Source organism: Crocodylus porosus, unplaced genomic scaffold (assembly GCF_001723895.1).
Source record: "Crocodylus porosus isolate Cpor-Errol unplaced genomic scaffold, CroPor_comp1, whole genome shotgun sequence".
NCBI classification, from domain to species: Eukaryota; Metazoa; Chordata; order Crocodylia; family Crocodylidae; genus Crocodylus; species Crocodylus porosus.
This window is the reverse complement of record NW_017728910.1, coordinates 3,435,053-3,460,067: the sequence shown is the minus strand read 5'-3', so window position 1 is coordinate 3,460,067 and position 25,015 is coordinate 3,435,053. Positions and strand designations below refer to the sequence as shown.

At 43.9% G+C, this 25,015-nt stretch overlaps 1 protein-coding gene across 1 annotated transcript in view; it reads right to left on the bottom strand.

Annotated features, from left to right (window-relative positions):
* Positions 1-685: 685 nt before the first annotated feature.
* ARHGEF26 (Rho guanine nucleotide exchange factor 26) overlaps positions 686-25,015 on the bottom strand; it is a gene marked incomplete at its 5' end in the record, with an annotated part of 141,428 nt that continues 117,098 nt past the window's right edge. Inside the window, 4 exons of the mRNA XM_019532508.1 lie at positions 686-2,062; positions 4,462-4,566; positions 5,088-5,155; positions 14,107-14,316. Coding sequence (XP_019388053.1) covers positions 1,920-2,062; positions 4,462-4,566; positions 5,088-5,155; positions 14,107-14,316 — 526 coding nt within the window. The remainder of the gene's footprint in view (positions 2,063-4,461; positions 4,567-5,087; positions 5,156-14,106; positions 14,317-25,015) is intronic.

The window sequence follows — 25,015 nt, the reverse complement described above, 5'->3', positions numbered from 1 at the left end:
ACCTGAATCATTTCAAGTGAAATCCATGGATTTAATTATCCATCATTCCCCTCCCTCTTTCATAGATGTACCTTGAAGCATCTAATGGCAGCAGGTCACATTTTAGAATGGGGAACCAAACGACACAAAACTTAGCAGGGTGAGGCTAGAGAAACTCCCTGGAAAATCTTCCTCAGCACCAGACAGTCTCTTTTTCCCCAGCATGATTAAGGCTAGGGACAGGCATTACACATAAACCGGTTTAAGTGAACAGAAAACGGTTTAAACCTGTAACAGAACAGATGTTCAGTGCACAAAAACCGGTTTGAAAATGGCTGAAATTGGTTTGAGATAAATCTGGTTGAATGTAGTATCAGACTTAACTGATTCGGCTCAAACCATCTTATGCAATGTCTGTCCCAGACCCCTTGCTGGTTTAAGATTAAACCAGACACCCCCAGCATCCTGGTATGCTCTCTGGACTGGGCAGGCTCTCTGCTCCACAGCAGAGCTGGCCCCTCCCCTCTGTTCCCTGGCTGCAGCTTGGCAGAGACTTGCAGGCAATTATGCAGGCACCTCAATATTCGCTGTACAGGAGTTTTCAACCTTTGTAAAACAGGGTACCCCTTCTGGTGGGTACCCCTGCCGGATGTAGAGGGGAAGTGTGGTGGGAGTGCTGATAGCCAGCCGGGGGTCGGGGGGGAGGCTGCTGACAGATGGCCAGACGCGAAGCCAGCAGCATAGGGAGCTTGCACGTGGCTACTGCCACCATCTATAAATTCCATGTCACTGCTGCACACTACTTTCCCAAACCAGGTATCCCCACTTTTGAAACATCCTTCCCAACACTGCCATAACACTAGGAGGACACAAAATGGGAGCTGCCTGACTAGATAACTACTATCACCAGGAAAAAAGAACCACACCAAGAACCAGTCTGGATTTTCCCCCTACAGTTCCTGGAAAATGTATCAGTTTTGCTATCTTGAAGAGAAGTGACTTAATTATTGCTTTAAAAGTTAAAGAACATTTTCTTTTTTTAAAATAAAAGCATACTGTGTGAATTAACCAGCCATTGCAGGGAACAGGAAAGCTCAAAGGACTCTAGTTTCAAAGGCTTAACACAAAAAATAATGTAATGGAAATGCTTCACACACATATATACAGAGAAAGTGAGTGGACTCACCCAAAAAAAAGGGGGCAGAGACATTAGCAAAACCCAGGTCCTTATACAGCATATACTCATCAAACTCATTATGGTTAGATGAGGGACTTGAGAACTGCTATACGATCCTCCAAACAACACTTTCTGAGGCCAAGACTGCTGCATTGCAGCTTTTCAATGAGGCATGACAAGCCTAAATACTGAGCTGTCACCACTGCTTGCTGGTGGTTTAGTCTGTTGGGGGGGGCTGGTGGTACAGCTGGGCAGAGAAAGCTAAGGGGAAAATTGTTTTTAATAATTGAATAAGAGAGAGAGCGCCTGGAGAGTGCATGTGTGTGGCTAGAGAGGGCCAGGGAAGAGTGTGTAAAGGTGGGTAAATGGAAAGTGAAGTCAAAACTAGTCTCTAGAGCCTAGGATGTCAGTCCTGATTAGTATCAATTTAGATGTTGAGTCAGGGCAGGATTCATTTAGAAGCTCCCTCATACCATAAAACTGAGAGGGGACAACCATATAAAGAATCATATCTATTTTGTTATCGTGTCTTTAGAAGGTAATTTATTTTCAGGGATTTTAACAACTGATTTGGGATGCGTGCAAGGAACTGCTGACTTGTTTCTGCATGCCTTTTCCTCACTGATGTTGTATGTCTACAACCACATCTTCCATAGCTCTACTGTAGTGTAGCAACCAGCAAAAAAGCAAGCCATCACTGACAGCATATAGTGCAAATCCTGCAGTTAAGAAATGGCAGTGAAAAAAACAGATCTCTGAGACACTATACATTTGTTTCAAGTCCAAGCAAACGCCCCATCCGCTCCATGTTCTTGTCAATTGTGGCTTGACAAGTGATCTCCTTGGCACATTCCATTGGAAACCAACCTCGCTCACCATCTCGCAGTCGCTCACCTTCATACCAGCCTGCAAAGGGGAATGGAGGGGCAACAATAAATACTTTCTAACATGTTTCAAATACATATCTAAGAACTGTGTATGGCGCACTTTTAGAGAGAACCTTGGTGCACAGTCAGCCATCCCACCTATGTACTTCTAATGTGTAAAGGGTAAGATACACACATTAGGCAATTTGGTTTAATTGTGACTACCGACTGGGAACAACAAACAATATAGTAGTAAAAACTATAGGATATTTGACAAACAACAGTTATCTTTGGATCTCAGACACTCTGTAAGTGATAGCAAACAACCATGTTATAGAGAAGAGCTTGATTATGCTGCATATCCTCAAGTACCTTGAAACCAATGGGAATCCAATTTACTCAGTATCCTTCAAGTCATTTTATCATTAACATTTATATTTTGGCAGCATGTATTGGCAACAGCCAAGCTGGACTGTCCTGTGCTCAGCATTTCATAATCAATTATAGTCCTTGCCGCATGGAATTTAGCATATTACAAATTACCACATCATAGTGTGAAATACCCATATGTAATATTAAGACAAACTACTGTATATACTGCTTGCCATGACCATGTTGAAGGCCAATCTTTTAAGGGGGCTGCCTGTTTAAGAATTTGGTTCATGCAAAAATTATTCTAATGCTTTTTGACACCTGCAACTATCTGCAAATCTCCAAATGAGAGATTCCCACAATGTCTTCATAAACAGAGGCAGCCCTTTAAATATTTCATCCTAAACCTATGGACTTTCCATGTTGTTTCCCCAAAGCAGAAGCCAGGATAGATTTTATAGACTAATAAAATAAGAGATCAAAAAAATCACAGAATGATAGAAAAATAAGGTTGGAAGGGTCCTCAAGAGGTCATCAAGTCCAACCTCCTGCTCCAAACAGGACAATCCCCAACTTTGTCTAGCCTGGTTTTAAAAACCTCCACAGATGGAGTGACCACCTCCTCTCTGGGTAATCTGTTCCAGTATTTTACTACCTTCCTAGTGAGATTTTTTTCCCCTAATTTCTAACTTAAACTCCCCTTGCTGCAACTTGAGACGATTACTGCTTGTTCTGTCATCTGCCACCACTGAGAACAGTCTAGGTTCATCCTCTTTGCAACCATCCTTCAGGTAGTTGAAGGCTGCTATTAAACCCCCTCTCAGTCTTCTCTTCTCCAGACTAAATAAGCCCAGTTCCCTCAGCCTTTCCTGAGAAGTCATATGTTCCAGCCCCCTAACCATTCTCGCTGCCCTCTGTTAGACTCCCTCCAATTTGTCCACATCCTTTCTGTAGTGGGGACCTCAAAACTGGTGGTGGAACCGGAGCGTGCTCCATCCACTCCATGCATTGACCTGGTATTGCAGTGCTTCCAGGACCAGTGCAAAAAAACAGAAAAAAAAAAAAAACCTCAAAACTGGTCACACTACTCCAGATATGGCTTCATCAGTGCCAAATAGAGAGGAAGGACCACTTCCTTTGATCTGCTGGCAATGTTCCGAGTAATATAGCCCAGTATGCTGTTAGCCTTCTTCACAAAAAGGGCACACTGTTGGCTCATACTCAGCTTATTGTCCACTGTAACCCCCAGGTTCTTTTCTGCAGAGCTGTTGTTTAGTCAGTCAGTTCCCAGCCTCTACCACTGCATGAGATTGTTCTGTCCTAAGTGCACTTGTCCTTAGTGAACCCCATAAGATTTCTTTTGGTTCAATCCTCCAATTTTTCAAGGCCTCTCTGAATCCCAGTTCTACTCTCCAGCATGTCTACTACTCCCCCTTGCTTGGTGTCATCTGCAAACTTGCTAGGGTGCACTCCATCCCTTCTTCCAGGTCATTGATGAAGATATTGGACAAACCTGACCTCAGACCTGACCCCTAGGGCACTCCACTTGATACCAGCTGCCAGCTAGACATCAAGCCATTGACTGGTACCCTTTGAACTGGACAATCTACCCAGTTTTCTATCCACTTTATAGCCCATTTATCCAACCCATATCTCCTTAGCTTGCTTGCAAGAATGTTGTAGGAGAAGACCATATCAAAAACCTTGCTAAGGTAAAGGTATATCATGTCCACAGCCCTCCCCACCTCCAGAGAACCAGTCATCTCATCAAAGAAGGCAATCAGATTGGTCAGGTATGACTTGCCCTTGGTGAATCCATGCTGATGTATAGCAAAAACTTCTGTAAACAGAGGGCTTACTTCACTGGATACTTCGAAGGGACTGAAAGAAGCAGACTGCTAAATAGAAAGCAGTGATTAGAATACAAAGGGTAGGGAAGGGGACACCTAGGCTGACACTGTGTTTTGTTGTGGAGAAAATGCTACAAGGAAAAATGAATTCTTCCAACAAAATAATCTGCTTTGTTGACAGCATTAGCATTAACTAAGCAGAAAGATGTTCACCTACCATCATTCACTTTTTGATAAACTAGAACCACATCAGCAACCTGAAGGGATAGTTCATCTGACTGCTTTGCAGTGTAAGTTCTGATGATCTCCACCTGAGTCAACGCTGGAGAAGAAACAGGACTTATTGGATTAAGATGCATATAAGAAATCAATATCTTTATATTGTGACAATACAAGAAGGCATAGTAAATCCCTATTTTAGGCTGTAGCAGAATAAAATTGTTCAAGTAATCTCAGTAGTTTAGAAGATTAGCCAACTGGCTTTCGCTTGATAGCTACACAAAAACATGAATTTAGGTTATGTGCCTAAGCTCTGGCTTTCTCAACCTCATCCTGGTAATAGGCTGATATAATTGACCAGATCAATGTTAATGAATGCAAGGAATATAATAATGTGTAAAATGAAACCTCTCAAAGAACCTCCACAAAACCCCACCTGGTTCACTGTGTGCACAGAAGGTCAAACTTTGGATATGTTAGAGGAAAAGAGCAATTTCAAAGGGAACACAGATGACTGTTTTTTGCAGGTAAATACATTTGTATTTGTTCAGTTTAACCACCAAGGGGCAGTATGTTTCTGTTTTCATGTCAACTGCCTGAACAGTCTTGTTGTCTCTTGCTTACTTGTCCTGTCTGTGTTCTGTCTGTCGCTGTTCTGTCCAAGTGTAGTAATCCAGCGAGCTCTTTCACTCCTGTAAACAATTGAGACAAATTCAGTTTCCAAGACCGCTGACCTTAGAGTGTTAGAGGTCCTGCCCTTTTCACGACTCCGGATTTGAATCTTTCTCCTTTCTCATGGGAGGAAAGCATGTTTTCTTTAATTTCACAAGATGGCAAGATAGATTTTCCTGAAAATACTTCAAAATTAAAATATAGCAAGATATTTTAAATGACCAATGATATTGCTTTTGTTTTGTAGAAGTGGTATTCTGATAAAGAAGGAGCAAAAGAACACTCTTCATTTGGGAACATGTTAGAAAGTGTTTTAAAAGAAGTACTTGAAAAATTTGGTTTTGTGTGCACATTTAATTATAATATAAGCACTGCCTTAATCTCTGCAACCAGTAGCTTTTACATTATTTCTAATCTAACAAATAACTCAAAAGTAATATTTTCATTAAAAGAGAAGTATTTGGAAGTATATTTGTGAACGCCCTTTTCTATAAAAACTAACATGCAGTGCATATTACAGACAAGAACATTTTTGCAGAATGGTGACAATTAAAAGAAATGCTGAATTTTCCTATAGCTGCGACTTGGCTGGATGTATATTTAGAAAGGAAAACTGATCTCTTTCAAAAACCAACAAACAAACAACCAAAAATTTTCCATATGTTCTGAAAGAAGGGACACATTCTGTCCCTTGGCTATGCTGACTTGGGAAGTCTGTGAAAGATATCACAAATATCCAGCTTAACTCTAAACATTACCTTGCCAAACAACTGATTTTAGATAGACTATCCGGAGATTTTTTTTTTTTAAGTGAGTAGAGATGGGCATAGAAAAAGTTAGATGAAATGAACACTTTTGGGAGTTGTGTAAGTGGGATAAGGATCAAGGAGGTACTGGGCAATTTAGATTGGAAAACAAAAGATTATTATGGGTTACTCAGTTCAATACCCTGAACTACAATTTAAGCTGAATGTTTCTGATCTTTGAAAAATTAAGATCTGACTTCAACTCACCACGCTGGGATGCAAGTATATAGCTCATTTTGTGAAACAACCATTTCAATTAAACACATTATTTTGTCTGACTGTTGTTAAAGAGAGTCTAACATGTTCAGATGGTTCAGGTAGCAGAAAAACGGATTATTAAGATACATTTTTAAATCTGAATTCCCAAGTGCTTTTAAAAGCCAGTTACTGAACTCTTTTAGATAAACACCCTATGTTTCAGGTGAATAAATTATGCACACAAAGTATGCAATATGTTCAGAGGTATTTATTAACTAACATAACATTTCAGTATTTCAAAACCAGTGTCAGCTGGAATATGACATCAAGGGAATGCATGTGTTAGAACAGTGTTTTGAAAGAAATGGTTGAAGTATGGAATTATTAGAACAGTTTTAAAGGATCACCAGACAAAAGAAAGTCATCTTGGAATCTCATCTCACTCCCCAGTCTGCCTCTTGAAATGCGGCTACAGAGAACAACTTTCTGCACTTTGACCATGCCAGGTTACACTTGAATCCTTTGCCGTACACATTGATTTTAAGCTCATAACTTTTCCTGTCATGTCTATCAGAATTTTTCATTTGAGCACTCCTTTTGGTCATCTATCAAACCACCTCCTATACTTAAAACCCACTCCCTGGGCGTGCATACATGCATTTATGCCAGCTTAAATTTACTGCGCAGTAAATTACTATGCAGTAAGTAGGAATAGGGTGGCATCGACACATGCAGGCATTAAAAAGTCACTTTACACGTAGAGTGACTTGGGACTAAAGTTAGTGTAGAATTATTTTCATAAATTCTTTCAACACGTATTCTCTCTGTGTTTCAATAAATGACCTCTAGGTCTGGTCTGTTAAGCAACCTTGAATAATCAGGTTTAGCTTTTGAGCAATTGCTTTCAAAAGTAAATAATCAAAATTATATCAATCCCTCCATTTACCCACTGTATTTATTATCTTTGCTGCCTTTAAAGCAGCTGCCCTCTATTTAATTATATCTTCAGGTAGGTTGACCAAAATTCAATACTGTGTCCCAATACTTTACAGTGATAGCATAATATAGTTAGACTTCACTGAATAAACCTTGTGGATTCAAGCCAACATCCTGTTAGCAGAGTACATTTGAAAGGTGTCAGGATAAATGTGTTTTAAGAAAGAGTTTGTGCATAGGGGGTACATCTACATGTGCACATTTACACTTGTACTGTGTAGTAAATATGGTGACATGCCAACTTGAGCATAAATGTGATATCTACATCATACAGGTATCAAATTTAAGTTCAGTTGGTTACTGTACAGTAGCGCACATGTAGGCACCTTACTGCAGTAACACTGTGTGTGTGCACTGACTTGGGACTAAAGAAGTCATAGGATAAATGTGTTCTAAATAGGAGTTTGCACATGGGGGTGTGGTCCTCTGACACCTTTAGCCCCAAGTCAGTCCATACACACGATGTTACTGCACAGTAACTAACTGGATGTAAATTTGATATCTACGAGTATCAAATTTACATTCAGTCAGCATAATTTACACTCAAAAGATTTGTATTTTTTTGTCAAAAATACAAACACTTGAATATTGAAAAAAATCATATTAGAAATCCCATTGTGGGAGTTTTAATTTGTATCCATTGTGTCCCCATTTTCGCCTCTGGCATAGTCCCTCCAAGTTACTATATCACCTATAATGTACCACAGTGGCTCAGAAAAAAAGAAGAGAGACAGCAAAGGCAATGTAGTGTGGTCACCAAGTCTGGAAAGGTTCATGAGGCATTTTGAATAAATGAGGTAGCATTTCCAAAGCAAAGTTTGTGAGTTCTGATATTTCTTTAAAAGGTACAAATCTTCCTATATATGAGAATATTCCCCAACACCCCCAATTTTCCAGTCAGCCCTAGATATTGGTTTTGTATTTAGAAGTAGTCAGAAATGCCCTTAATGGAGGGTGTGGAATGGACTTTTATGTACTTGCCCTAGATGGGTTACACATTATTTTGCATGAGTCATTTTTATTTTCCTCAGGAACAAAAATATTGTAAAAATGAATTTTAGGAGTTTTAAAATGTTAATATGCACAGAGACTCCTCCTTCCTTCTATCAGATATTTCACACTCATGAATGCCACACAGTCTGCTTATTGTCTTACATAAATAAAAAAAAAATCACTTCTGGCTGAAAAAAAAATCTAAGAGAATAATCTACTAGTTATATGAAGATTGGCATGCTGTCTAAATATAATAAGCATTTTAGTTCCATAACTGAAATTCTGCAATCTAGCCCTAATTCTTCACCCAAATTCTCTGCCATCTATATCTGTGCTAAGTAACTGGAAAACTCTACTATTTTTATTTGGTAACACTTTACACGTATTTTGTATGGTTTTAAACAACAATACAAGGATCAAGCCAGTGATAAAACAAATCAGATCCTCAGGGATGGGGCAGCCTGCAAGCTTACTTGACAGCTCCCTGCTGGGCAGGAAATCGAGGAGACAGCTGCTCTCCCTCCCCTGCCTTTCCCCTTGGAGCAGGAGGTGGGGAGGTAGACAAGAGCACTGTGGGATAGTGGGGAGTATAAGACCTAGCCATACATTACTTTCATCTTGACAAGACAAAGAAGCTGATGTTTGAAACAGTAACTTCTTTGCTGTCAATCTCTCATTTTGGTGGTGGATCCATCCTTTTTATGTTGCAACCAACTTGAACATGTGGGCCATCACATTTTGTCACGCTAATCGTGCATATACATGAGGACAAGTTTAACATCTAACAGGATCCAAACCATGCTATTTACATGGTAGTATTTTCCATATTTTCCTTTTATTTGCACTGTTGGCCCGTAAACTTTTCTAAAAGGAAACGTATGATCTTCGTGGCACAAGCCATTCTTCTTTGAAGTGAGTCAGGGTGAGGGGAAGAAGTTGATTATTCTAATTTAAAAGAATAGACAAGAAAATGTCCTTCTAAACTATGTCTAATGGTACAGACAGAAAAGAAAGATGATTCTGAAGAACCTGCATGAGCTGAGGGCCATTCTCCTTTGGAGCTTTCAACTAAGGTGTCAAGCATCAGACTGGTTGTGTGTCAGGTGAGCTGCCAGGGTTAGATATGGATTTTCTTGTGCTAAGTGACAATTTAATTTGAATCAATGCATCAGTGGCAGGAGTATTATATCCATCCCAGGATGAATGTATAAGAAGCATACATGTAAAAAGCACATCCTGATTCTATGACAAATGGTTCTTTTTAAATAACAGCAGTAGTAGTATTAGCAGCAGTAATTGGTAAGCTTTAGACATATAGTCTCATGGTGGCATTTTCCCTTCTTTCTACTTGATTCCCCTCACACTAGGCTGAATAAGATCTCATTTTCCCCTCACAGACCAAATGCCAAGATTGATCCATGAAGAGCAATCTACAATTTCAGCAATTAGCACTCAGCATCCAGATTGCCAGAAATAAGCAAACAGTAATTGGGAAACTGACCCCTCAAACTAACAGTAATATCATACAGAACTCTTTGCATGTATAAACACCACTGACTCATTCAGTTTGACCTGCCTGGTTAGGTTTTTATTCTTCTGTGTTTTCCCCATTTTAGCACCAGTCTTAAGGGCACAGTGACAACTTTCAAACCCAGTAATTATTTTCTGGATTTTTCCTCCTAAGTAGGCTTTGCTGCATTGTTATTTTTATGAATGGTGGTAGAGAATATAATTAGTTGCTAATAGTCACAACAATAAATTAATAAATTAAAATATTTTATTAAAAACTAAACATCTACAAATGCACTACAGTGTGGCCACAACGTGCGCCAACTCAGAACACATTTGATTCATTTTATAACGATGCTTTTAAAAGGAAAAATAATGATCTATAGTTTCTTTCAGAGTTGTTCTCAACTTTGAAAACAAATCTAAAATGGCAAACTTTCCAGTTTAGGGTATGTCAAGAGCACTGTGCAGTTAATGTTTTCATGTGTTCCACCCGCCTCCGGCTTCCAATGAGACAGATAAAAGCTGTTGCTTCTGTGGAGGGCTCCTTGGTTGCTAACGACATCCCAAGAAAATGATGCCCTCTCTGAGGTTTCCATGAGAAAGAACAAGACACTTTTTGTTGCTTTAGTCAAAAGCAGGATGTTCCTTGAAACTGCCTCAACAGAACAAGGACCACCTCTATCCTTGCCCAGATTCATAGCTCTGCCCAAGGCTATGCAGAATTCTCTGGCACTCTTTCTGCACTGTATCCCACTGCTCAGTCACACAAACGTCATTGTAAATAATCTGATACAAATCCTAGTTTCAGGACAATAAACTTTATAATCTAGCAGAGCTTTTCCTTGTTCTGTTACTACTATTATTACAGCTTAAAGTACATCTGTACTTTACAGTAGCTATTTCCACCTGAGTGGAATCTGTGCCTAGATATAATTTCATAAAATGCTAAAATACTAAAACATAAAAAGTAAAAATAGCAATTAAAACTCAAACTACACACCAATGAGGAAAAGGCAGCACAAAAGCAATACTTTCTTAGACCTCTCAGAGAGCTGGCTAGTGTGTGCCTGCATGATCAGGAAATACATTTTGAATGGGGTTTCATAACTGCTTTATAAAACATTTATAAAACAGTATTTCTTCTTCAGAAATCTACAGTAGTGTTGACATTTGTGCACACAATTACCAAACTTGCACAAGCAAATGCAATATTTTATAGCAGTGGAGGCCAACCTTTTTGGTAGGCAGGCCACAAGTTAGCCCCCTCAAATCCCCCTAATCCACTTCCTGTCCTATACTGTCCTGTCTCCTGCTTTGATTTCTGCTTCCCACCCTCCCTGTTGCTGTGTTGCTTGACCTCTCTCTGATCTGCTGTATGCCGCACATTCAGGCTGTCTATGCCACTTATGGCAATTGTGGCTGCAAGTTGGACACTCCTGTTTTACAGGATCAGACGGAGATGCCTGCAGTGCAGCTCAGGATGATTTGCAAATACAGCTTATGCCATTCAATTTGCCTTAAAAATAACTTTCATAAGAGATTTAAAACCGTTAGTTAGTTACTCTAAAAACTAGAGCTACCTCAGTGTTCTGAAGTAAAGCCACGATCTAAATCGGCGTTTCTTAACCCCTGGGCCGCGACCCAAAAGTGGATCACAAGAATATATGAAAGGGTCATGAACAAACTTTAAAAATGGATTCTCATTTAAAGGAGAAAAATGTGGGAAACTGTGCCTTTTCCCTTTGCAGCTGTCAGAGTTGCAGGCTGTGAGGGGCTGCTTGGCACCCCCCATGCCCCCCCTACACTGAGGGGCACTTTGCATTTTGTTCTCTCTGCCTGGCTGGGACCAGCTTCACCTTCCTCCTCCTGTGCTTCCTGCATCACTTCAGTCGGGGGCCTCTTGCCCATAAATGGTGGAGCTAGAATGTAAGATAACAGCCCCCTCATCTCATCAGGACTGCCCAGGCCTGTCCTGACATGTGTCTGTTTTGGCAAACCATGTGCTCTCATGGAAAACAGCAGTCAAAAGGATCCAAATTGTGTGACTGCGCAACTCAGTGCGACTTCAGAAGAAAAGTGCGATGGTCAGCTGATGAGCAAGGATCCGGGTTTTCCATTCACCATTCTCATTTTAAGGAGAAAAACCAGGATTTTCTCTTAAAGGAGATAAGTGTGAGAAACAGTGGGGTTCCCCATGTAGGCTGGCAGAGTTCCAGCCTACAAAGAAGGGCAATTAGGCAGGGGGGGCCATGTGCATGTGTGCACATGTCTTCCAGGCGGCCTGGAGACCAGGTCCTCACAGGTAAGTTTGTGGGGAGAGGGAGGGATTGAGGCCTCCATAGTGAGGGAGGGGTGGAGTTGGGCAGGGCTGGGGCACCTGGGTGGTGCGTGAGGCTTGGGGCATAGGGCTGTGATGCCACAGGGCCTGGGCAGGGAGAAGGAAGGGGCCATGGGACGCTCATCCAGGCATGGGGGCTGGCTCCCTGTCATTGCATGGACTCCCAGGGGGGCATTGAGGGGCATGTGCCCCCCTGATTTGTGCACTGGATGGGGGTCAGGGTGCCTGCTGCAGGCTTGGGCACCCTGCCTTGCTGCAGTCTCCCCCGGGCCTCTGCAGCCCAGTGGGCAAGACCCAGCACAGCATGGCAAAGCGGGATGGGGAAGCTCGATGCCGCCACCAGGAGCCCTGAACTGCCATGGTGATGTGCCCCCTGCCCACATAGCAGTAGCAGGGATGGTAGCACTGAGTTGTGCCCTTTGGTGCTGCTGGGCTGGCAGGGGGCACCTCATCATGGCAGCACAGGGCTCACGGTGGCAGCACTGAGTTCCCCACCTGCTCTGTCCTGCTCTGCCCTGTCATGAGCAGCAGAGGCCTCAGAGGGAGGGCAGCAGGGCAGGGAGCCCAAGCCCACAGAGGGAAGCCCACTTCCTTCCCTTACAGGCTCTGTTTCAGCTGTGCTACCCATGGGGGAGAGAGAGCTGGACCCTGTGGTCCACTCTGCTGCAGCAACTGCTGCTTCCCACATGTGGCAGCTGGGGCCCAGGTGCTGCTGGGAGGATCAGGGGGCTGCAGACCCAGGTCTCTGACCCTATAGCCTGGGCAACTTGGGGACTCCTTTGGCAGGGCTGGGAGGGGCAGAAGGCTCTGGGTGGTAAGTGAGGGGCACTTGCAGGGCCCAGGAGGCCGAGGGTGATGAGTGAAGGGCACTGATAGGGCTGGGTGGCTGTGGGTGGTGAGTGAGAGGCACCAGCAGGGCCCAGGGGGCTGTGGTTGGTGAGCGAGGGGCACCAGCTGGGGGTTTCCGGGGGGAAGCTGTGAGTCCTGAATGAGGGCATCGGCAGGGCCAGAGGGCCTGTGGGGTGGGAGTGAGGGGAAGTGGCAGGGCCAGGGCACTGTGGGTGAGGAGTGAGGGGCACCAGCATGGCTGGGGGGGCTGTCGTTTGGGAGTGACGGGCAATTGCATAGGCAGGGCACCGGTCTATCAGGGCTGCTCAGCACCACAAAGCAGGTGGTGGGGCAGCTGCAGCTGGACCGGCATCCTGGTGAATGAAAGGGACTTGGGGAGCTCTGATTTTCCACGATAAGAAACCCAAAATCAAATGCCAAGACTTATAGGCTTATTTCAGTATTTAATTATAATGATTAATGCACTAGTAGTCTTCCAAATCACTTCAGAATTGGAAATATAATAATAAAACATTGTGTTTAACTGATACCTATATATATAGTGGCATTTCATTTTAATCACAGAAAAAAACATGGATTTAATCAGAGAATTTGTGCTTTTTTTTAATCAGAGAAAATCAGGATCCCTGGTGATGAGCAACAGGGCCATGCAGAGCTCCATGAGCATGTATGGCCGGATTAAGGGAGCCTGGATGCCAAGGTGTACTGTGATACAGGACCTCACATGGCTCCATTCTCAAGACCCCGCTCAGGGCAAAGAGGATCTGATTGACTAGCCTCAGATGCTGTCTCTGAAGAGAACTTAAACATCTAGGGGAGTAACTTTGCCAAGAAGCTCTGCAGGGAGGACTCACAAACATATTGCCATTTGGTTTAAAAAAATTAAAAATCTAAATGTAAAAAATGCAGATTACATACTTGACATCCTTTAAACTCATGTCAGATGAAAATGTAGTAGCTTATTTCCACTGAAAATGTAGTAGCTTATTTCTACTGTCAGGTGAACAGAATAACTTTTAAGGCTAAAGTGCAGTATTTTCTACTGCCATGAAAGAGATACTTGAGTCTACAATCAATTATTAGTACTAGTTCTTTGGGCACTGACCATGTGTTGTGTTATCAAGATATTGGGCTAAGACTCAACTCCAGCTTTTCAACTCACTGGACAAATGATAGAATAGGTCCAAAAGACTTGATGCTCTTGTACTTTGGCTAGAAGGAAAAATGTTTAAAATTGTAGGATGGAGAAAGGGAGTTAAGGAAACAACAATCTACTTACTGATTCTCAGTCCCGAGTAGCATTTCCACCTTTTCTCCTGCATGATTACTAAGGATAGTTAATCTGAAGAGGTGACTTGCAGAGTTCTGCCGTGAATACAACATGGTTGAACTGTTTTTTACAGGAGAGGAATTCAGTTCTTCATTGTCACACTGTTCAACCAACAGCTGGTCCCTTAAGGAATAGGCTGTAACACTGTAGCTCTCTTCACTGCAAAACAAAAGGAATAGTACTCTGTGTGAAATAAAGAAAACCACACACTTAACTTCAAAGTGAATAATTCGCCACTAAAAGTGTCCAGAAACAGACTGACTGCTACAGCCCATTTTCAGCAGTGTTCTGTACCACGTAAGTATTTTGACACTTTCACCCCTACAGCAAATATTTTTCAGAAACTTACAAAACATCTGCTTGTCAAAGACACAAAAGCAGCTAATTGTTTTGTCTTGAGGAATTTCACTCAGCAGTACTTACATGTTTTTGACACTCCTTTTCTAATGAAAGCTTAACTTACTTCATTTAGGGCATGTCTACATGTGCAAATAAGTGCAATTAAATTTAATGCACATTAAGTGATTTTGGCAGGTGTTTACACGTGCAGAGACTTTGGACTAGTTAGTGCACTTGGCACTAAAGTTAGTCCCAAGACACTCCAGTCCTGTCATGTGCCCTTGTGGTCACTGGGGGGAGCTCCAACCTCCAGCCACATGGCTGCCAGCACCTGGCAGCCATCTTGAAAGCTCTGATTCCTAGTCAGACCTTTCCCTGCACAGGAACCACATGCCTGGCACTGGGGCAGCATGTGGCAGCTCCCTCCTTGCCCACACTACCTCCCCATGCCAGGGCTGCCCCTGCCAGTGGTGTCCAGCACCCCACTACTCCAGCCTGGCCCCTGCCAGCAATGACCAGTACCCTGCACTGTTGTTGGCCATGGTGCTGGCCCTGCTGGCCCCAGCAGGCTGCCCCCCACCCAGGCCCCAGAAGAACCGTGCACCCACCAGCGGGGGCCAGGGCACTGAGTGTAGGAGGCCCTGCCTGACCTCCTCCTTCTGCACTCCCCACTCCAGCTCACCTGCCCTGCTGCCCACACCCCCTACCCCCTGGCCACCTCCAGCACCACTCTTAGGACATGCACATGGGTGAAACAAAAAAAAAAGTATTGTCCTCACAACTCCTACATCCATCCCTCCCCACCAAACAAACAGTGCCCCTCCACCACCCTCCCCACCCACCAACAATAAAAACCCACTTACAAGAGGCATACTATATACATGAGGCAAACTATACACATATTGAAAACTATTTACAATATCTTGGCTTGTCAAGCCCAGAGTGGGGGGCTTTGTGGGGGGCCTTAGGGGGAAGAGCCCCAGGGCAGGTGCCCAGCACCCCTGCCCCTGGATGTTCCTCCATGGGTCCAGGGCCTGTGGCTACCCCAGTGGGTCGCAGCTTCATGTGGGGCTGGGTCGTTGGCTGTGTGGTTTGGGGGAAAGTGGTGGGGCTGGGCCCAGGAGGGTGGCAGCAGGTCTGGGGTGGAGGCTGGGCCAGTGGTTCTGGTGGGCAGAAGGCACTGTAGAACCTCCTCCCAGGGCCAGGCAGGGGCCTCTGCAGGGCAGCAGGTGGGACCCAGGGGCCCTGTAGAGCCATGGGTGGGGACCAGGGAGTGAGGAGATATACAAGGCCTGGCAGTCAGTGTCCCCCTGCTGCTGGAGCTGCTTAAGGAACTCCTGCTCCAGGGCCTCCATGTGGGCCCAGTGGTCTTGCTGTGCTCTGTGCCACATCTCTGCCTGGGTAATGTTCTCTGCCCGCCAGACCTGCTTCCACACCTCCCACTCTGCCACCACCATAAGCAGATGGAGCATCACAGTTCAGTCCCTGGTTCACTGCTGGCATAGCCGGCGCATCTGGACCCCTCCAGTGGTGGGTGGCAGCAATCCTGAAGCAACACCCCACTGGGACTAGTGGGCTGTCTCCCAGGTCCAGAGGTTGACCTTGCAGAGGCAAGAGACAGAAGAGATAAGATAATCTGCACTGGGGCAGTGTGCTGCCTTGCCTCAGATTGGGGGTCAGCTATACACGCATGGCCAGGGAACATGGTAAGCTGGCTGGGCAGGCCTGCACCCTGGTGGCCACTGGCTGAGCCTCCCAACTTCCCTTGCTCCCCTGGGGAGGCAGTCTGCCATGGCTCCAGACTCTGGCCAACCTGGCCTCCACCCCACAGGCCAACCACTCTGCCGCATTGCTCTCCATCCCACAGCGCCAGGGTTTGATGTGCGCAGGACTCCCGGACAACTGGGGCGAGGGGCTGGCTGTACCTCTCCCCTCCCCACAGGAGGCGTCTCTAAGAAGCTGTGCCAAGGCTGCCCCCCTCTGTTGCTGCCACTGCACCCTGAGCATGCCCCTGCTGTGTGCATCCCAAGCAGTGCATGATGAGCTATTTGTGCAGGCTGAGGGGTGTCTGAGCCACTATGCGCTGCTGCTGATGACACCAGGATCCTCCTGGTGCCCTGAACACACCTGCACTCCTGGTTTGGGACCTTGAGCTACAACACAGGAGGCAAGCCTGGGCTGCCCCACAACCTCTGCCGCTGCCTGGAGGGCTACCTCTTGTAGTACTACATATCCCTGCCCCCCGCTGTGGAGGAGGACATTGCCGCCAGCATTGGTTTGTGAGAGGCTCATGCCTGACCCCAGCTGTGGGGTCATGGACTGCTCAATAAAGTTCTGAACTGTGTCCCACCTGCCTGTGTGCTGTAGTGGGGGTGGGGACGGGAGATGGACCCAGGGCCAGGGGACTACAGGCAGGGAGCAGGAGCAGGGGCCAGAGCTGGGACCAGGGACAGAGGCAGGAGTGGGAACTGGGAGGGCCCTCTCCAGTGTGGGACTTATCAGGGCTGGCAAGACTGGTGCCTTGGCATGGGTCTCCCCATCGGTGACAGCATCTGGCTGAGTTCAGTGTCTGTAGTGTGCAGTGGACCGGTGCCCAGCCAGCGCCTCCTGCCCTCCCCAGGGATGAGCTGGCTCTTCTGGTGGCTGGCAGTGGCGTGGCTGGCTGCTCCTCATGCTCAGGTCTGTGCCAAGGGTGAGGCAGCCCCAGGGTTGGCCAAAGCTTCCCTGGCCAGGGCTCCCCAAGCTGCCACTGGATTCAGCAGCTGGCGAGGGGGACAGGACAGATGGGGTATTGAAGGCCCAAGGTCCCCTCCTCCGGTGACACGTCACCAGAGGAAACTATTTGTAAAGCTATGTTAAAAGCATCATTTCTCCTTCACATGCATATTAATGTGTAGAATGGAGGACAATGCTGAGCAAAATAGCTGCCTACACAGTTGTTAGTCAATCATACACATTTGGTACAGGAAACAGAAGAACTCAGGGCCTCTAGTTGGCCATGTAAGGATGAGGTCACAGTAGTTCAGCACAAGCACAGACATAAGAAGTTCTGATATTTTACACAGTAGAGAGTAGTAGTGCATATACACACTAGCCCCTTCATTACAAAAGAGAGAACAAGTAATTGATGACCATTGGTACTACTCTTCAGTATCCTTGAGGGTTAACAGGGCATGTAATAGAGCTTGACTATATTTGTAAATTCCAGCATTACTTCTGTTTAGGTTACCAAAATAGAGCTCTGCCACAAAAAAACCTACCATGTAAGTAATAAAAAAACATTTTTTAAAAAAGGCACTTTTTTGTAGATTACTAATTTTACCCACATAAACACCTTTTGTAGACACGCCTATGGACTTCACTTCATAAATCTACTGGATACAAAATCATGGACTAAATAAAGACATTGGCTTTATGGCACATCATTGCCTGCCTGCCATCTGATAACCCCAGGCAAACTCTCTACATTTTACCGGCTATATTCTGTCACCAGTTCAACATTCGTCCTCCCCCCACTCCTACCTGTCTCACACCTATTGTTTCCCATGGCCTCTGATCCTCAGTGCCACATATTTGCATTTTCACAGACCTGCATTTTGCATATTGGCTTCTATTCAATCCAGGAGAACACAAAACAACAGCAGACTCTCCCTATGCCTGAAGAAGGGTGTTTGTACCCAAAAGTTTTCAAAGAACATTTTTTCTATTTAGTTGGTCTAATAAAAGATACCACATTTACCCAAAGAACCTTGTCTACCAACACACAACCAGACTTTTTAAAATCTTGCCATACCCTCGTAAACAGCTTATTCATTCATCTTCCTAAATGTCTCAAACAATGTTAGCTAAAATTGTTCATTTCTGCATCTTCATCTGTTAAAGAAGGAAATCTAATCAGAACATTTTGTTATATATAATGATGCCATATACTGTTACTGAACAGTTACTTCAACCCTTCCAGCCCCCACTCCAGTAACATTTATGTATTACAAAGGGTGCTTGAACTGTAGAACCTTCAAATATGTTAAGAAGTATGTCTCAACATGCCAAACTGTGAATTCATAGTGTTTTTTTGTTTACTGTTTTTTTCCTGAACTTATTGTTAAGGCACAATTACTGTAAGCCAATATTGCAAGAGTCCTTTCAAGCAGAAGGTAATCTTAATGTCATTTCCAAATCTTTAAAATGTTTACCCAAATATACTTTAAAGGAGTATGAGAAAGGATCTGCATCATAAAGTTCAGAAGCAGAACTGCTCAGCTAGTAAAGAACAGTCTGAAAACCTTTTTCCATTTGCTAAAATGCTCGTGAGTATATTTCCTATAATTGTCTTACATATGTTTGCAAGTTTACCAGCTGTTTGTCAATACAAGGTACTTTTTGAGATTATAGCTTTACCCATATCATCCACTACATTTATTTGTAAAATGTGACAAGGTCCTCACTGCTAAAAGGATAATTTTTCAAATATATGTTCTTCAATGGTATGATGGAAGAGAAACAAAAATACCATAATTTATCTACTGAACAGAGATTCACATATTTCTTTTTTGTTTCTGAGACTGTGCAGTAAGAAATTCTTTTAATTCAGACTAATGAGTATTTGCTGGAAAGTGCAATCAACCCACACATTTCAGACAGAAGGCAATCACCAGCTGGGTTTACCAGAGAACCCATAAGATGCTGTTCGGGTGCATCAACATGTGACGCTATATTACTGTAATAATGTGCTACAGTGACAAAGTATCTGTGAGTATCTATACATGACTAGCGGCTACTTCACCATAGTGATTCACTCCCCTGGTATAGCGTGCTGCTATAACAAGCTAGCTGCTACAAATAACCATTGGCCGCTAGTATGGCGCAGTATGGTACAGTATGGGCTGTTACTGCACTGCAATTTAATACTTCTAAAAGGAAGTACTAAATCATGTCTCAGTAACAATGTCACCATAGTGACACGTGTAGATGCACTCTTTAGGTAGCAATGAAATATCAGTAGAACACAATAATAATGCTGGGTTTTATAACTGTTTTGTTTGATTTCAAACTGCTTCCTTCATTTAGCCCTCTTGAAAGTGGGTGGCCAACTGATTCACCATTCTTTAAAAAACTCTATCCAGAGAGACAGAGCAGGGACTTATGGATAGAAAAGTTAAATTGAATATAAAAGTTAAATTTAAATATAATTTTAAAAATAAAGCCATTTAAAATTAAAACTGAAGTTATGAAAACCTAGTTATGGCTTAAACTTACTATGATCTATTAAAATAAATACATAAAATAATATTCAAGTGGTACATATTTTCTGCCTCTTTTAAAGAAAGTCAGAACAGTGAACTCTCAGAAGTAATTGTCTGAAAAAATGCATTGGGACGTTAAGTTAGCAGAGATATATTTTTCAGTTTATTCAGTTGGTTCCAGCTTAGTAGTTCATTCAAAGCTGTGAGTTGAGGCTAGGGTAGGATGAGGAGGGACAGAAGGAAAACTTGCTATTCTTTCACAGTCGTGGTTAAAAATGAGGTGGAAAAGGATATCTACCAGTTACAATTCTGAAGGACATGGCTAACTAGGGACAATCAAATAAATTTACCAACTACTGGTAATTCCTCTTTTATGAAATGAGTCAGATTTTTTAAATGAAAGAGGTGTTTTCTTAAACTTCTTTTCTTCCCTTATGTATTTGGCATACTCAAGGTACAGTAGTTTTATTTCACTAAATAAAACAGTTTTAAATGGTGTTTTTGTATATTTTAATTGAATCTGAATTTCCATCCAAATACAGCTTGGCATAAATCATGGGGGAAAAAAAGAAATCAATTAGCAATTAAGAATCATAGAAAGTTAGGGTTGGAAGGGACCTAAAAAGACCATCTAGTGAGTCCAACCCCTTGCTCAAAGCAGGCCCATCCCAACTAGATCATTTCAGACAGGGCATATGTGACTCATTATTTGCTAACAGAATAAAAATATAGAATTCAGGACCTGAGAATAAAAAATTATATAAGCGCTTAAAATAAATATCCTCTTGGGTAGCAAAAAAAAAAAAGAAGGCAATACTAAGAATTAGGGCAAAAGCTATACTTGGTTGTACATAAACATATTATCATAGTTACTAACTAAAAAGAAACAACCTCTCAAGTATAAATGGAAAATATTAATAATTAATATTAAGAGTTATTTTACACTCACATTATAATAAACCCCCATGGAATGAGGAAGAAAGTTTATTAAAATAAGGCATTTGCTAAAATAAGGTATCAATTTGCTGCCTCTTGATGATGATGATGATAAAATTATAGTGAAAAAAATCAGGTCCTGCTGTTCAAATTGGTAAAAACATGAGTATCTTATAATAATGTTTGCTATGTTTAATAATGCATTAACTATACTTATTTTCATCCAGGCTTCCTGCTTGATCATTTAAATCATGATTAAAATTGTTGCTTTAAAATCTAGTCATTCTAGGGCAGAGGTGCTAGTGGCTCCACATGGACCAGGAAATTTGGCAGTGGAGGAGCAATGGCAATTAATGGCACCACTCTCCCTACCGCCAAAATCCCAAACTCTGCACAGTTAGTCAGAGCCGCCCCCGCTTTCTTTGTGTGGCTGAGCCTCAATTCCTTCCCCTGTGCAGCTGGTTCAGGTCTGAGCTACGCCCCACTCCCTCTACCTAGCGACGTTGGGGCCAGGCAGGCTATGCTCCTTTTCCCCCATCCCCCACCTGGCCAGTTTGGGACTGGGTCAGATTCCCTTCCTCCCATGGGATCAGAGCATGCCCCCTTGTTCCCTCGCTGGGTCAGGTTCAGGCTGGGCCAAGCCCCCCTTCCCAGTGCTACTGGGTTGGGGTGGGGCTCCCCCCTCCAGATGAGGCCCCTCTGCCTACACCACAGGTGCCATATTGGGTCCACCAGCTAGATCCTGCCCATGGAAGTACAGGCCACTGCCCATCCAGTCCCATTGACAAAAGAGTTGAGCACCACTGTCCTAGGGGATACAATGGGAACTGTAGAGCTATATTCAGGAATGCTGTACTTTGTTTTTCTGACTCTTTAAAGACGCTACTTGTCCACTTTTTAGTAGCTAAAGTCTATACAAGAAAATGTCTCTGGATAAAAGGAGACAAAGGATCATACAAAAGTAGAGCTGGAAAGGAACTAACACGGTTATCTAGTCCAGCCCCCTGGCCAGGCAGGATCACTGATGACTAAACCATGCAGACCAACTGCCTGTCTAACCTGCTCTTGAAAATTTCCAAGGATGGAGATTCCACAGGCTTCTCTAGGCATCCTGTTCCAATGCCAAACTACCCTCATAGTGCAACAGTCCCTTCTAATCTCCAGCCTAAATTTCCTCTGCTCCATCCTGAGGCCATTGTTCCTAGTCTTGTCCCCTGTGGCCAAAGAGAAAAACCCATCCTCGCTATAATTGCCCTTCAGGTGTGTAAAGACTGTTGTCAAATCCCACACTGGTCTTCTCTTCTCCAGACTAAATAACCCTAAGGGGCAATGATATAAAAAGAACTGATTCTTGTAGAAATTGATCTTACCCATTTTACTTCCATCTTACTTTTATTTCAGAAAAAATATCTTTAAATCCTGATTAATAAAATTTAAATGAATGTATGTTCGAGTAAAAAAATACCATTTTCAGGCTACTTCAAAAAAACAATGACTACACTGGAACAGAACACTAACCATCCTGCATCATAAGTGGCATCATAAATGGCTTGTTGTGATGATTGAATATCTTTTAAAACACTTGCATAATCCCTTATTTCCCCTTTGTTGTGTTTTGCTTGACTGGAATCTGTGAATTAGTTGCTCCTGACAGTTTAGTTAATGAAGCTACAAATATTATTTGATGTATTCTTTACAGTAGTATTATTTAGTAATATTTATACTTGTGCTTGAATTTATTCTGTGCAATCACAAAATAATTAATTTATAACATTGAGAGTGTACATTTCTAGAGAAAAATCAGTTTGCCCCACATGTTCCTACTTCCATAAGCATTCTTTTGGTCCACCATTTATCATAGGCATACGTCAATCACATTTCTCATTACTTGATAGTATTCAATGTAATTCCTGACAAAAATTGTGTAACTGTAACCTGTAAAAATTGTGTTACCAATTAAACTTCAGCTCAAGTCAACATCTCCTACTGCATTATCCATGTCAATCTTTTTGAGATGATGATAACGTTGATCTGTTTATTTCTAAGAAGTACTTTCAAGATTCCTTCTCCAATCAGTAAACCACACAAAACAGATGTTCAGCCTGAAGCGGTAAGATTTTATATTGCACACTATCAATCATATTACTATACAACTAAGCAAGATAAAATAAACACCCAGCCAAATCAGAATATATGACATATGCTTTTTCACATACAGAACAGGGGACTTTACCTTTTTCTCCTGATCGTTTTTTAGTCATTTCTTTACTCAGTAGAATTAATTCTGAAGAGAGGTAGTTTTAGATTTGTCATCTTCTGACATTGTCAGAAGTTCCTCAATATGAATAGGACCTCAATATGAATAAGTGCAGAGATGGTTGAGAAGGCCAATCTGTCACAGACTCTGATCAAGCAGATGGGAGCCAAGCACATAAGTTACTACACCTGCCCCTGATCCCTTTCTAATGTGGCTGACCCAGATCTCTGCAACCAGACTGGCTGCTGAAAGTGCTACTCACTCCTTTTAAATACATAGCCACAGTGGGCGCATCCACACATTCAAGCACGTGCACTTGCAGCAGCTCAAATAATTGCGGTACAAATTTGAGCTGAGGCTTTTTGCCTTAGCGCATGTGCCTGGACATGCACTTTGGTGTGGGGCAAATTGTGCCACTTGGGGCAAAATAACCCTGCCTGGCTCCTGCCAGAACTACAACCAGGGGGAGCTAGAGCCTGGGGTCAGCATCTGTGCTGTCCCCAGCAGTATAAAAAGCTGCCCTGGCAAGTAGCTCAGGGCTACTAGCTCTCAGGAGCTTCTGCGGCCCAGTCAAATGGTACCTGGGGACATTACCCCTTGTGCCTGCTGGACGGATGCAGCAGCCCTGAGAGTTCTCTGCACCCTCTACCCACTGCAGCAGTCTGGCAGTGGGGCTGCTGCTTGGCTGTGACCTGGTGCGTACCTGCCAGACCTAGATGGGGACTCTGGGCCAGCTGCCAGTGGGTCGTGACTGCAGGGTTTGCCTTTGTGCGGCACTACTGCCATGTGTAACTAGAACATGTTTCCAGTGTGGTGGCCTGCTTTGAACTGTCAAAGCATCATGCCCTCCTGGCCCCAACTGACCAGGAGGTCAACCACCTCCAGCTGGGTCCAAGGTGGCTCTGAGCTGGCTCCTCTGCCTGGGTCCTGCTACTGGCCTCCCTAGCAGGAATTCTGATGTTCCCTATTTGAAAATTAAAAAATCCCGAAGTCACTCTGTAAAATACTCCAAAATTTATGTTCCTTCACAATTAAAACAAAAGACTACCAGAGAGAGAGAGAGAGAGAGAGAGAGAGAGAGAGAGAGGGTAATCAGTTGGGCAATGTTTTATTGATACATCTACAGTGTTAAAGCAATTTGGAAACCTACCAGTGTCTCTATCATAATAATAAAATGAATTCTAAATACCTATATGTTTTGCTGTTTGCCTTTGGTTTCCTACCATAGAGCAGTTAGAGCTCCCTGTGACCCCTTCACTTACCAGGACGTGCAGACAGCTGCCCCTGCAGCCACAGCACCTGCCAGCTGGTCTCATCCTGTCTGGCAGCTGAGCATGTAGGGTGTGTGCTGAAGGGATGTGGGGTTTGCAGGAGAGGGGTGGAAAGAAGGATGGGGGGATGTGGGTGGCAGCAGAGGGATGTGGGGGGCACTTGGGTGTGTGGGTAGGTGTGGGTGAATTGTGGAGGGACTGTGGGGGGGGCTGCTCAGGAGGGGTGGGTCCCTTGCCTCCACAGGTTGCAGTCCCCCTGCACAGCTTATGGACTTCTCCCCACAGGGCTACAGCCTCCCCACAGGGGCAACAACCTCCCCAACAGGGGCAACAAACCCCGCAACTGGGGCCACATGGCTCCCACAGGGGCAACCACTCCCCCTCCCCTGTAGGAGCCACATGCCCCACCCCCGCTTGTTCCCCCAGCCCCTCAGATTGCTGTCCTTGACAGATCCTGCAGTCCCCCCAATGGCTGACCCACACAGCCCAACCCCTACTTGCACACCCAGCCCCTCAAAGGCTGCTCCACCTGGCCTCAGCCTCCTAGCACTTGGAAAAAAAAAAGCCTCGTACCCACTGGTAGTAGCTGGGGCTGTGGGGCTCTGGTCAGCAGGGAATCATGCAGCTCTAGCTGGGGTTGCTGCAGCTGTCACCTAGGCCCTGTTCTGCCAGGGGGCTATGCCACAAGGCCCCAGTGACCCCGATGGCAGCTGCTACTGCCAGTGACTGTGGCTTTTTTTTTGATTTTTTTTAATTACCAGGATGCTGGGGCTGGGCGGGGCAGGGATCGGGGGGGAAGACTCGGGGGCAGT